The 12342-nt window shown below is 44.2% G+C and overlaps 1 protein-coding gene across 2 annotated transcripts in view; it reads right to left on the bottom strand.

The window, feature by feature from the left end:
- Positions 1-12342, bottom strand: part of UBE4B (ubiquitination factor E4B) — a 33815-nt gene that overhangs the window by 17423 nt on the left and 4050 nt on the right. Inside the window, exons 2-10 of one of the 2 annotated variants that reach the window (XM_066563889.1) lie at positions 9668-9854; positions 6777-6912; positions 6180-6267; positions 5823-5967; positions 5037-5265; positions 4172-4576; positions 3195-3308; positions 915-1056; positions 318-418 (exon numbers count right to left, since the gene is read on the bottom strand). In XM_066563889.1, the coding sequence (XP_066419986.1) occupies positions 318-418; positions 915-1056; positions 3195-3308; positions 4172-4576; positions 5037-5265; positions 5823-5967; positions 6180-6267; positions 6777-6912; positions 9668-9854 (1547 nt within the window). The remainder of the gene's footprint in view (positions 1-317; positions 419-914; positions 1057-3194; positions 3309-4171; positions 4577-5036; positions 5266-5822; positions 5968-6179; positions 6268-6776; positions 6913-9667; positions 9855-12342) is intronic. The other variant, XM_066563888.1, reaches the window with a different exon arrangement.

Below are 12342 nucleotides of genomic sequence, written 5' to 3' on the forward strand. Positions count from 1 at the left end.
TTTTCTGATTTAATGCAGTCATTACTTTCAACACCGCTTTTAACTGCTTCCAAGCATTCTGAAAGAAGGGTCTCTTTTCTTCTCAGTTCCTGATCCCCCATTTGAACTGCTCCCATCACCCTGGCTGATTTCACCCAAATGCAGTTAGAAAGCACTCAAGCTGCTCCCCACCAACTCATCACTTGTAAAGCAACAAACTATTCCTCTGGCACATCATTCTCCTGCTGCAACAACTGATCTTAGTTTTCTTATCCAATCCTCAGAAGGAGAAAAGGACCCTGGGACAGTAACTCATGATTAACATCAGCTGGGTTTACCTTGGTTGAGTTAAGGATCCCTGTAGCACCAAAGCAGCGTGTGAAATGCATTGGGATCTGATGTTGCTCAGTAACTGGCTAACTGTTGGCTGGCTACACATCTGATAAAAATAACTTTATTTTAATACAAATCAGAAATTAAATACAGAACACACAGGAAAGAGCATAAATTTATTTGTGCAGTATAAATGTAATATGCACACTAAGATTAAAACTACTCCAGTTAAAACCTTCCAGATTATATATAAAAAATGTTGGTTGGTTGTTTTTTCCCCAGAAGCAAAAGCTTGGAGTAGAATACAGAACACTGACAGGGAGCCAGTGTCACAAAAACATTTTACATGAAATAAACATGGATAAAATGTAGTAGATCAAAAGGGGAAGGACGATTCCTAAGAGTGCTTATTTAAGAGATATAAAATATATGCATCACTCAAATTTGATGAATTAACAAGAGTCAAAGGGCCCCAATAAATTCAATAAATCTATTTCTACAACAAAGCCATCAAGAATATTATTCCCACCAACTTTCTCCACTAAAGAGTCAGAGGAGTGTTTGTGATAGCACTGACACAACCTCACTCATCTGAAACATACCTTTGGTGCTTTTCTCTCCTCTATTCCAACCCTGTCAAAACACTCAATGAGGTAGTTCAGCATCTCTGTCTCCTTACAATTTTCAATGGTGAAGTGGTCGCTGCAGGAATCGGAAACACTCGAGCTGCCAGAGCCTCCCACACTTTAAAACACACAAAAAGCAGAAACAAAGCATTCAGTAGAGTTCTTCACTTGTGCACAGTCAAACAATTCATGAACACTCCTCTGCCAGTGCTCTGAACACTCCATGGCACCACACACGGGGCTCAGAGGTTTGGGTAATTTCTGTGGTAATTCAGGTCATTCCTGTGATCTGTGGAGAGCTCTCCATGTAACAGCTTGTCTAGGCCTGGAAGTTCAGAGCTGTAAATGCCTTATTAAATAAGTGCCTGAAAGGCAGCCACAAAGTGCATAACTCTGATGGGAATCAGTAAATCCTGGTCTCACAATGCAGCAAAGAAAACAAACAGCCTCTGAGTGGCACCTGCCACTCAGGACACCACAGCCCTTCAATGCCACTGCTCAGAAAGGCAGAAATGTCAAAATCCTGTTCACACCACCAAACCACAGGAGGCAGGAGCCTCCCACTGCTGAGAAGAGACCTGGCCAATACATCCAAGCTGCTGCTGCCTTTGACACTCCCTCACTCAAGATCATTTCATTTCAACTCCGTTCACTGCAGTTCAGTAAAATGCATCATTGCATTGAGTAGCACAGCCTCAGTGGGGAAAAGAAAACACTGAATTGTAAACACAAAAACTAAACCCACAAAACCAAAACCATCCTTGAGATGAGAGAAATTGAATACAAAAGTGAGAACAGACCCACGACTCTCAATCTCAGACTTGTTATCTCAACAAAATTCTTCTCTACATAACAGCGTGACAAAGCTAATTAAAAATAACATCCTCATTTTACAGAAGAGACTAGAGACATGATATATTCACTTCATGTAAATGAAATCTAAAAACCAGCAATTACTTGGATGGTCTGCTGCAATTCTCAAAGAAAAGTCTGTGTACAGTCAGGATAGATTTGAATGAAGACCAATTTATAAGCCCCAGATCTTAAACTGGAAAATAAGAGTACTGGTTTCCTTAAATGCTTTTAAAAATGTATTTTAAACTACCAACTGTCAGAACTGGAATTTCCTTTAAACTGTAAAATTTCTATAATTGAGCCATACAAATCTATTGTGCAAATTTTACAGTCCAACCAATAAATCCAGGAAAGGTTATTACTGTTCACATGCTGAGCCACCAGATGCTTAAGAAACACAACATTCTAATAGCAGCAATGTCTGTTTGCAGAGAGATGTTTTCAGTTATTCAATTAAAACTAACCCATGTAAAACACAGCTCTATTGAAACAGTGCTCAGTAACCACAAAACCATGCACATGGGGTTTTTTTAATGGTCTTCTTTAAACCTCTTGAATTCTCACATCCAGCTTAAAAAATACTCTTTTAAGAACATAAATTTATATGAAAACCTACTAGATCTACAGTCATTCTGCTAAAGATTTCACTGCAGCAATAACTCCAACTGTTCTAACACCAAGCTCATGCACCCTGCACACACATTGAATGCCTTGGTGTTTTCAGCGTGCCAGTTGTTGCATAGTTGTACAGCCCCTGTGTTTATGTTCTAACAACTTACTGCTGTCTGCAAAATGCCAGGACACAATAAACACACTAAACCTCAGAAGCACAGCAGAAATCCTACCCAAAGCTTGACAACTCAATCCAACATTTGGATTGAGGCAACAACAGGATAAAAACTAAACAAAACAGTGGGGAAAATAATCCCAAATTCCACATACACAAAGCCCTCCTACAGCTGTGCTATCAAGTTCATTCTCTTGAAATCAGACTGAAGCAGAAAAGAGGAGATGGTGCATATTCAGGTGCACTTGGAAGGTGCATATTAACCCTTGCCCTCATCTTCCAGTTTTTTCATAGGAAAACATGCACATGGTGTACCAGGGCTTTAAAATTACAGCCACGGGCGAATACTGTTCCTTCTACTCATGCAGCCCAAGAGAAGCTCCACTCAAACACCTCAGAACCACATTCATTAGGCCTAGAAGACTGTGTGATGAGCATTTCCCTTGGTCATGTCTCCAAAGGAGAGCTGACTGACTGCACTCATTAACAAGCCAGCCAAGTCACAGCCTCGGCTTCAGTTGTTCCCCAAATCACTCTGAATATCACTTGACACTACACAGGCTGTTAGTTCCTAAACAACCAAACATGCAGGTTACATTCTCTTTCTTCAATACCTGGACCCAAACTGGACACAAGAAAAATCATCGTCTTCATTTTCTTCATCACTACTGTCCTCAGACACATCAGAAACAGCAAGGAGGAGGAGGGAGAAAGGGTTGTCGTGTAAACTACCACAACAAAAATGGAAAAGGCCATCAGATTTTTTAAGCCAGAAGAAGAAGTAAATGGCAGCTTTTCTTTTTAGGTCTGTCAAAAATCACCTTCTCTAAACGTGCAGACAACAGGTAACTCCATGTTAGTAAAACCAGGACCATACTAACATGCTTTGTTACACTACTACAAGTTATTCTGGTATCATAAATACCACACATTTACAACCTGAAAATTGAAAAAGAACTTTTGAGACCAAATAAAAATGATGTCTAAAGTGGAATGTTTAGACGTGACTGAATAATAAATATTATATTTCTAAGCTAATGACTTTAAAGCTGTGGTCTCAAAACCGTGTGTCTTTGTTTCTCCCTCCTGCAGGAACAAGGGATTCCAGAAACAGCCAAGAGAGGAATAGCAGTGGTACTTAGCCTGGCATTCTGAAACATGCTGATCTGTAATTTAAATCTATGTACCAGGGAATCAAATCCAACCCAGTCCAGCAAGCAGCAGCATTCAACAAATTAACTAAGGCCCTACTGCGAAAACTGATTTTGGAGCAGGACTTTTATGTGGTTTACCATCCAACAGCAGCAACTGAACTATAAGAAAGATTAAAGTTTAACTGAAATGGATCTACCACGAGGAAGAAATTAAAACCATACTGCTACCTTTAAAGTAATTACATCACACCTCAAATGCACACAGGCAGGTCAAAGACACCTGGTTAGCAAGTCAAGGTATTAGCACAAACCCAGACACAGAAATCAACTCGGGGTGAGTAGGGTGAGCTCAGCACAAACATGAGTTCTTCCATCCTGCAGGCTGATGCCACACCCTGCAGAGCACACAGCAAACACACTCTGCTCTTGTGCAATACCTAGGAGGAATCCTGCTCTGTAAGGAAGGACGCCTGCGCAAGGCACCGGGCGAAGCAGTAAACAAAGGTGGGCCCATGGCTGTGGGCCTGTGTCTGGATGTGATGACTGGCATGGCTGGAGGGCCAGCAGCCACGGCTGGAGGACTTGGAGAGCTAGATGGGATGGAAACGCTCAGGGAGCGCGGGGCGGCAGCGGAGCCTCCGGAATGGGCCACGGTGTAGGGGTGGTACCGCGGGGAGCAAGGCTGTGTCCACGAGGGGCTGGCTGCTGCCAGCTGAGAGCTGACAGAAATGGGAGCCACTGCTGGGGTGGCAACTGAACTGGCTGGTGGGGTAAGAGATGAACCAGTCATTGGTACATAGCTTGTGAAATTGGTAGGAGGAGCTGGACTAGTCCCATAGAGACTAAACCAGTTAACAGGGGGAAAAAGAAAAAAAAAGAGCAACAATTTAGGATATGCAGAAAAAGGGTGAGAAAGATCAAATGAGCAAGAGAAGTTCTTGCCCTTCTGATGACTCTTCAGCAATATTTTTGCAGCTCACACACATTATTCTTTTCTACTGTTGTTCAATAAAACTATGTCACAATCTACACACTTTTAAAAATCACGGCCTTCGTGATGCAAGTTAGGGACATTTCTCAGCAGAAAACAGTTACATGGCTTGAATCTATTAAATACATTCCTAGCCATGGCAGTGTAATCAAAAAGGGTGAAATGGAGGGACACTCACATGAAAAAGACTGAAAAGTTTTAAAAATCCATTCTATTTATTGTTCTTGGGACACTTCTATGCCCTTTTCTCTCTTCTAGTCTACCAATCAGTATTCAAGTGAAATCAGCATTCAGTTACAATCAGAAGTCACCTGGACAACGAGCTGGAACCAAAGGAGCCCACATTACAGAACATGGGGCTGCTTCCAGGGTTGGAGCCCATATTTAACATCAGGCTTCTGTCAGGAGAGCGGGCGGCTGCAGCAATGGGCTGGGAGGTGGCTGTCAGGCTGGCAAAGGGGTTCTCATCCCTTGCCTGGGTGGACATCATCAGCACTTCCATCAAAATTTGCCCGATCAAGTCCTTAAAATCTGAAAACACTGTTCAGAAGAAAAGAATCAATATCCTCACCTCAGTCTTCATCTACACAGGAGTCAGGTGGAAATATTAGCAGAGAAAAAAAGGACAGAAACAGACTCCTGTGAATTGAGCACTGCTTTTGGCAAAAACAACGCACTGACACATCTGTAATTATCACTGTCTATATAAGTTCTGGAATTACAGCTGCACAAAATGTACAGCCTTTATGGAAAACACAGAAGATCATAGATGACCTAATGCTCCTATAGTCATTTATTAAACTTGTCTTGTGTGTTCCACTCATATTTTCCCACCCCGCTGTTGAGCTGGGCAGGTTGTGTCAAAGAAAGGAAAACAAAACATGCACATAGCCCCCACACACAAAATAACAATTGTTTTGGTGTATCTTACAGCTTACATAGAATATATAGTCTATTACATAAAATAATCAGGAAATTTTGGCTTATCAAATTAACTGTTAGATGTCTACTATGGTGCAAGAACAATCCTTTAATTCACTAAAACATTTCTGAAAAAATAAACTGAAGCAGCCAGTGCCTCCTGCTCAGGAACCCACCTTCCTTTGGGTTCTGCTTGAACTGGGCAGAGAGTGAATTCAGGAAAATAACATCTCTGTCTCTGTCCTTCCAAGAGACTCTGAAGATCTTACAGACCAGCTGTAGAGCTTGTTCCTCTGACACTTCTGACCCTGACAGAGGTTCCTGGGGGGAACAAAACAATCAGCACCTGATTTGCACTGGTATTAGTCAATGCACAATTAGGTACAGATCTTCCTTAAGAGGCTTCAGCTTAACTCATAAGATTTGATCTCCTTTCCCTGCTGCCCCCAGCCCTGAGTGGAGGAGTGTCCCCATGCAGGCCAGGCTTTACCAACTGACCTTATTACTGAAGGGCAGAAAATGCCAGGGCTCACCTTGTCCGTCAGACTCCGCTTCTCTCTGCGATCGTTCTCATCCACCTCCATGTTCTCAATTCCTGAATCCACATCTACCTGGGACATACTGCAAGGGGAAATAAGAGAAAAAGCCCATTAACTGTAGAAAGCTGCAGACAGTCCTCAGTAAGATGCTGACTGAAAAAATGTCCCCTTAAGCAGATGCAGCAGAGAAAGCACTGCACAAACAGCAATTAAAATCATTGGTTGATAAATGTTTCTCATATTACATTAGAGCTCTAAATTTCTTCAGCAGGCAATACAAACTACACAGCTATCACATCCCACAACCTTCTTCTTTTAAATAGAGTAGCTGAATGAATTATCCCCACCAGACATGCTTATCTATTAATGTCTAAGATAATGTTTTGTCTTTTACCACTTTAGGTCAGGAATCCCCATTAAAACCAGGCTAGAAAAAGCATTACAGTGGTCTAAACCATATATGATTTTTAAGCATTAACCCTACTGCATTAACACAGCTGGGAGGGGGGGAGGGCAGAGCCTTGTCCTCTAAGAGCTTTGAACACCAGCATTGTGCCATATCTGCCAGCTGTTACAAGCTGCATTTTTTACCTTTTCTCACAGGAGACACTATCAATGTCCATGCTCTGAGACCGAGAGAGGGACTGAGATTGGGTTTCAAGGCTGTTTGATGGAGAACTGCTGAGGGAACTCACTCCTTCGCTGCTCTGGCTTCGGTGGGCTACTCCTAAAGAAAAGGCACCACCAAGATTACTGCTACAGCAGTGAGAAGGCACTGCAGTATTTGGATGGAAAAGGAGAGGAAATAGTGTTTTTCAATCCAGCTCTTAACCATTCTTAGCACTGCATTACCAAATAAAGGTTAATACCACATTTGACTACAGACAATCACATTTTCTACCGTCCCTTGAAGCAGCAGTGTAGGAATGCTCACCTGCATTAAACAAAGAACAAAGATAAACTTGCAGCCATGAAGTGCTCAGAGATCCACTCCTATAAAAACTGGTCTATTACAAGGTTGCTGTGTCTACTACATTCAGACATTGTCAGAGCCCCTTCAAAGACTGTCCTATCAGAACAGGACTTAACACTGGGCCATTACAATGCAGTTACATCATCAATTATAAAGGGGCAACAAATATTCCTTGAGGTCTTCATCTCTCCTCCTCCCAAAGAAAATCTAGCTAAGTCAGTGGACAGAAGAGACCAGAGCAAACAGGGCCCACCAGGGCAAAGGACTGCATTGCTCTGCATTCCCTTGGGGTCTTACTCTTATAGCCAGGAAAATGTACTTCAACAGTGATGCTGCAGCACTCATCAACAGCCCTCCTCCACCTGCCATCTTTTCATACAGATCTTCCAGAATTTACTGGCATCTCTACTTTGCTAGATCAGGTATACAGTAAAATACCAGACACCTAAAGCTCCAGCTGCCACTGATAACACTGGGTTTAGGTTTTCTAAGGTATTTTCATAATACATACAAAATAATGATATTTTCCATGAAATTGATTCTTATGTCTGATCTCACCACGACAGGCAACTCCTTAGAACAATGGATGCTTACAAGGACACTGTTCTGCTGGAGCTGCTCTCTGTGTGTCCAAATGAATTAAAATCCTCTGCAGTCACTTCAGCCTGCTGCTGAAAGGAACTGCTGCAAACCACACAGCATTAGCTGAGTCTTCATTTATGCTACATAAACACACAAGATAAACCTTCGTATTTTTTTCCTGATCCATTCCCCAATTTAACCAAAGCTCTTACCCTGATGTGAAAAAGTAACACATTATTAAACAGCTGCACAAATGTCACTGTAGGAAGCAAACACCAGAAACTCCTGCTTTGGGTCATCAGCCAATCCAGTCAGTACAGTCAGGCACTGTCCTGGGGAATTCTCCAAACAGAAATCTCCATGGTCCTCACTGTCTGAGCACTTCAAACCTCAATAAACCTCAATAAACCTGCCAATACCTGAGCATTTCTACCTCCAGGTACACATTTCCACACCTCCTGCTCTGCTGCCAGTATTGTTTATCCAGTTGTGCCCTGGGATGGATCAGGACCTCTTCTGTTTGGAAATTAAACATTTACTTTTCCTGGGTTAGTTTTCACTTGTACTAAGCCCACAATTCCCCTCATCACACAGCTGCCACAGACAGCAGAAGAACAAATGCTCCTTTCAGCAAGAGTCAGACCTCAGATGGATTAAAACAGTCATGTACCCACAGGCTGAGGGAACACAGTGAGTGAACTCTGCACCATTCTTAAGAAAAAGAAGACACCTCCACCTCTGGGTTGCTGCCTTTAGTCATGAGAACAATACAGAGTGTTAAATTCCATCTGCAATGAGTTTATCTCAGAAAATGCTTTTGATAGCTTTTCTCTGTCCTGCTTTGGATGTAAGGAAACAAAACAAGCAGGAAGGAGTCACTTCTAGGTATTTCTGAACAGCACTGTAATTAAACTACAAGATTGAAGCTTGTAAAATACTCTAATTGCCAAAGGGAAAACCAGAAAATTCAAGAAGCAAATAGGTAAATGTTAATGAATTCTGCAAGCTCATCAAAGACCATTGGAAAAATGTTATTTTTATTAAACTGTTAGAAATCATATTGGAAACCTTGTTAGAACCAGCTTAAATTTGTTTTGGGATGGTTTTGAGAACCTCTAAGCTTAGTAACACAACGTGCAAAACTATTTCAGTTTTCAGATAAAGATCACAATACTGGAAAACACGTCAATTTGTCCTGATTCCCAAGTCAGATAATTTGAAATCAAAATTAATTTCTGTCAGGTCAAATGTGGTATAAATACATGAATTTTGTCTTCCCCTCTCTATAGAGCAACCCTCCCAACTTCCCCTGTTTGCTGCATTTGTATGATTTTAACAGATCAGTTATTTGTTGCATCTTCTGAAATAAATACAATTTGTAAATATCCTGCTTGTATTCCCTCCAGTAAATAGTGAAATTGGCAAAGTAATACAAAGCAGAAAGCAAATACTTTATTCTTACACTGACAATGTCCAGTCATGGCTTGCTATTTTTAATTCTGCTGATTGCTTGCAACTAAAGATCAAAAATTAACTTGAGACCGATTGCTAGAATGTACCTAGAAACCAATCAATAGAGACTGTGTTGCAAAACTTGAAAGGGATTTTCCTGTCTCCTTGACATATTTTTTCCATAATATTGTGTAATAATGAACTTTATTACAAACTTTTTTAAGCTTTGGTAACCCATATTGCAAATGTCATGAGTTTACGCACACCTGGAAAACAAGCGTAAATGGAATAAATGGAAAACCATTTATTACTTGGAAAATGCAAACAAAAAGTACCTTCTTTCACCGTTTTGCAACATTTGTTTCTGAAAATGACTCTCAGTAAGAGCAGGAGCGGCAGCAGTGCTGAGTACAGCGAGGAGCCGAGTAAGGAGCGCGCACAGACACAGGACGAGCAGCGGGAGCTGCCGGCCTACCTGACGCCCCGATGGGAGAGGTAGCTGGGGTCATGCTGTGCACGTTGAGGCCCAGGCTGTGCGAGGGCCCCGGCGCTGGGGCTGCGCCCGGCGGCCCCGGCGGGGTCTCTCTCTGAGGGGACGTCAGCGGGGTGGTGGGCTGGGACGAGGAGCCGCCCGCCAGCCGCGCCAGGCGCCTCCGCCGGATCTGCGGGGAGAGGAGAGCACTGAAAGGAGCCCAGGGAACCCCCGGCCAGGAGAGGAGTGAGTGAACCCCCTGCCAGGGAAATGAGCTCAGTGAACCCCCGGACAGGAGAGGAGTGAGTGAACCCCCCTGTCAGGGAGAGGAGCTCAGTGAACCCCCCTGTCAGGAGAGGAGTGAGTGAACCCCCCTCTCAGGGAGAGGAGCTCAGTGAACCCCCCTGTCAGGGAGAGGAGTGAGTGAACCCCTCTGCCAGGGAGAGGAAGGAGCCCAGTGAACCCCCCTGTCAGGAGAGGAGCCCAGTGAACCCCCCTGCCAGGAGAGGAGTGAGTGAACCCCTCTGCCAGGGAGAGGAGCTCAGTGAACCCCTCTGCCAGGGAGAGGAGTGAGTGAACCCCCCTGTCAGGAGAGGAAGGAGTCCAGTGAACCCCTCTGCCAGGGAGAGGAGCTCAGTGAACCCCCCTGTCAGGAGAGGAGCTCAGCCCAGTGAACCCCCCTGTCAGGAGAGGAGCCCAGTGAACCCCCCTGCCAGGAGAGGAGCCCAGTGAAACCCCCTGTCAGGAGAGGAGCCCAGTGAACCCCCCTGCCAGGAGAGGAGCCCAGTGAACCCCCCTGTCAGGGAGAGGAGCCCAGTGAACCCCCCTGTCAGGAGAGGAGCTCAGTGAACCCCCCTGCCAGGAGAGGAGCTCAGTGAACCCCCCTGCCAGGAGAGGAGCTCAGCCCAGTGAACCCCCCTGCCAGGAGAGGAGCCCAGTGAACCCCCCTGCCAGGAGAGGAGCCCAGTGAACCCCCCTGCCAGGAGAGGAGCCCAGTGAACCCCTCTGTCAGGAGAGGAGCTCAGTGAACCCCCCTGCCAGGAGAGGAAGGAGCCCAGTGAACCCCCCTGCCAGGAGAGAAGCTCAGTGAACCCCCCTGTCAGGAGAGGAGCTCAGTGAACCCCCCTGCCAGGAGAGGAGCCCAGTGAACCCCCCTGTCAGGAGAGGAGCTCAGTGAACCCCCCTGTCAGGAGAGGAGCCCAGTGAACCCCCCTGCCAGGAGAGGAGCCCAGTGAACCCCCCTGTCAGGAGAGGAGTGAGTGAACCCCCCTGTCAGGAGAGGAGTGAGTGAACCCCCCTGTCAGGAGAGGAGCCCAGTGAACCCCCCTGTCAGGAGAGGAGCCCAGTGAACCCCCCTGCCAGGAGAGGAGCCCAGTGAACCCCCCTGCCAGGAGAGGAGCCCAGTGAACCCCCCTGTCAGGAGAGGAGCCCAGTGAACCCCCCTGTCTCCTGCAAAGACAAACACAACACTGCAGCCTTACCTGAAGCCTGCTCAGTGGAGCTGGGCTGGCTGCCCTTCCACTGCTCTGTGTCACAGCACACAGTACCCTCCGTGTTCAAATTCAAAGTATGTGTTTGCTGCCTTGGAAAACCATGTGCACTGGGAATGCTGTGTTTGTCCCTTGAGGGGTTGTGCAAGACCCGTTTAACGTTTACTGCTCAGCAGTTTCAAAACCTGCAATACTCCTCCCCATTTACTTTGGCATTTGACAAGCCATGTTGATGTGATAAAAGGGACAACACGAATGTGACCTTTGCTTTAACTTCACACCACATGATACCAACACACCCGTGCTAAAGAAGATCCAGTTGAAAGTTATGCAAGACCACCACTGTCCAAATTAGTCCAAAACAGAACTGCAACACCAGAACTGCACCCTGTGTGATGGACAGAAGCACCTTGACAAGTAAAGACAGAGTAAAAAACATCCTCTTATCACCTAGAGGCATTCCATCACAAAGAATTTTAAAAACAGTTTTTGCATGTTCCTTTTAAGATAGAAGCATCTGCCTTTTAAGAGAAGCATCTGCCTTCAAAATCCAACTACAGAAAACTGTTACAAATTTACTTATTAAAACTGGCATGTGATCACATAACACTAATATTATACATGAGAAATACACAAAACTTATGAAACTAGATTCATAATGCTTTAATCTTCGCACAAACAAAAATCAGAAATAAATTATTTATTATCACAGGCTGCCTTACAGGATCTCTGCCCAAAGCTTACATCTTTGGCTTGAAACAGGCCCAAAGTAAAAGTATATTTGAGGATGTCAGCTCTCTTCCCTGCAAAAATCAGCAATTCCTGTTATTCTCTTCATATTATGACACTCAGGCATTGCACACAACTTAAAAGTTTTCATTTCTGCTCATTGTCCTAAAGAACTGCCAGGCAACTGAAAGAGTGAACAAAAGATTTGTGTCAAGTCAATGTCTACACTACATTGCTGTATCATTTAATGGCCTGTGAAACCTACTCCAACAGGAAGAAGAACAGATCAAATTAAATCAGACTTCAAAAACTGTGAGAAAACAGTGTCTGGAACTACATCTCCCTCCACGACAGGTGTCACCACATGAACATGGAAGGCAGCTACATTTTTTTTAAGACTCAAAAAAATAGCTATGAATAGAATCTCTAATCCTTCCTCCTTGTCAAGCAAAATAGGGG

Source organism: Molothrus aeneus, chromosome 21 (assembly GCF_037042795.1).
Source record: "Molothrus aeneus isolate 106 chromosome 21, BPBGC_Maene_1.0, whole genome shotgun sequence".
Lineage (NCBI taxonomy): Eukaryota > Metazoa > Chordata > Aves > Passeriformes > Icteridae > Molothrus > Molothrus aeneus.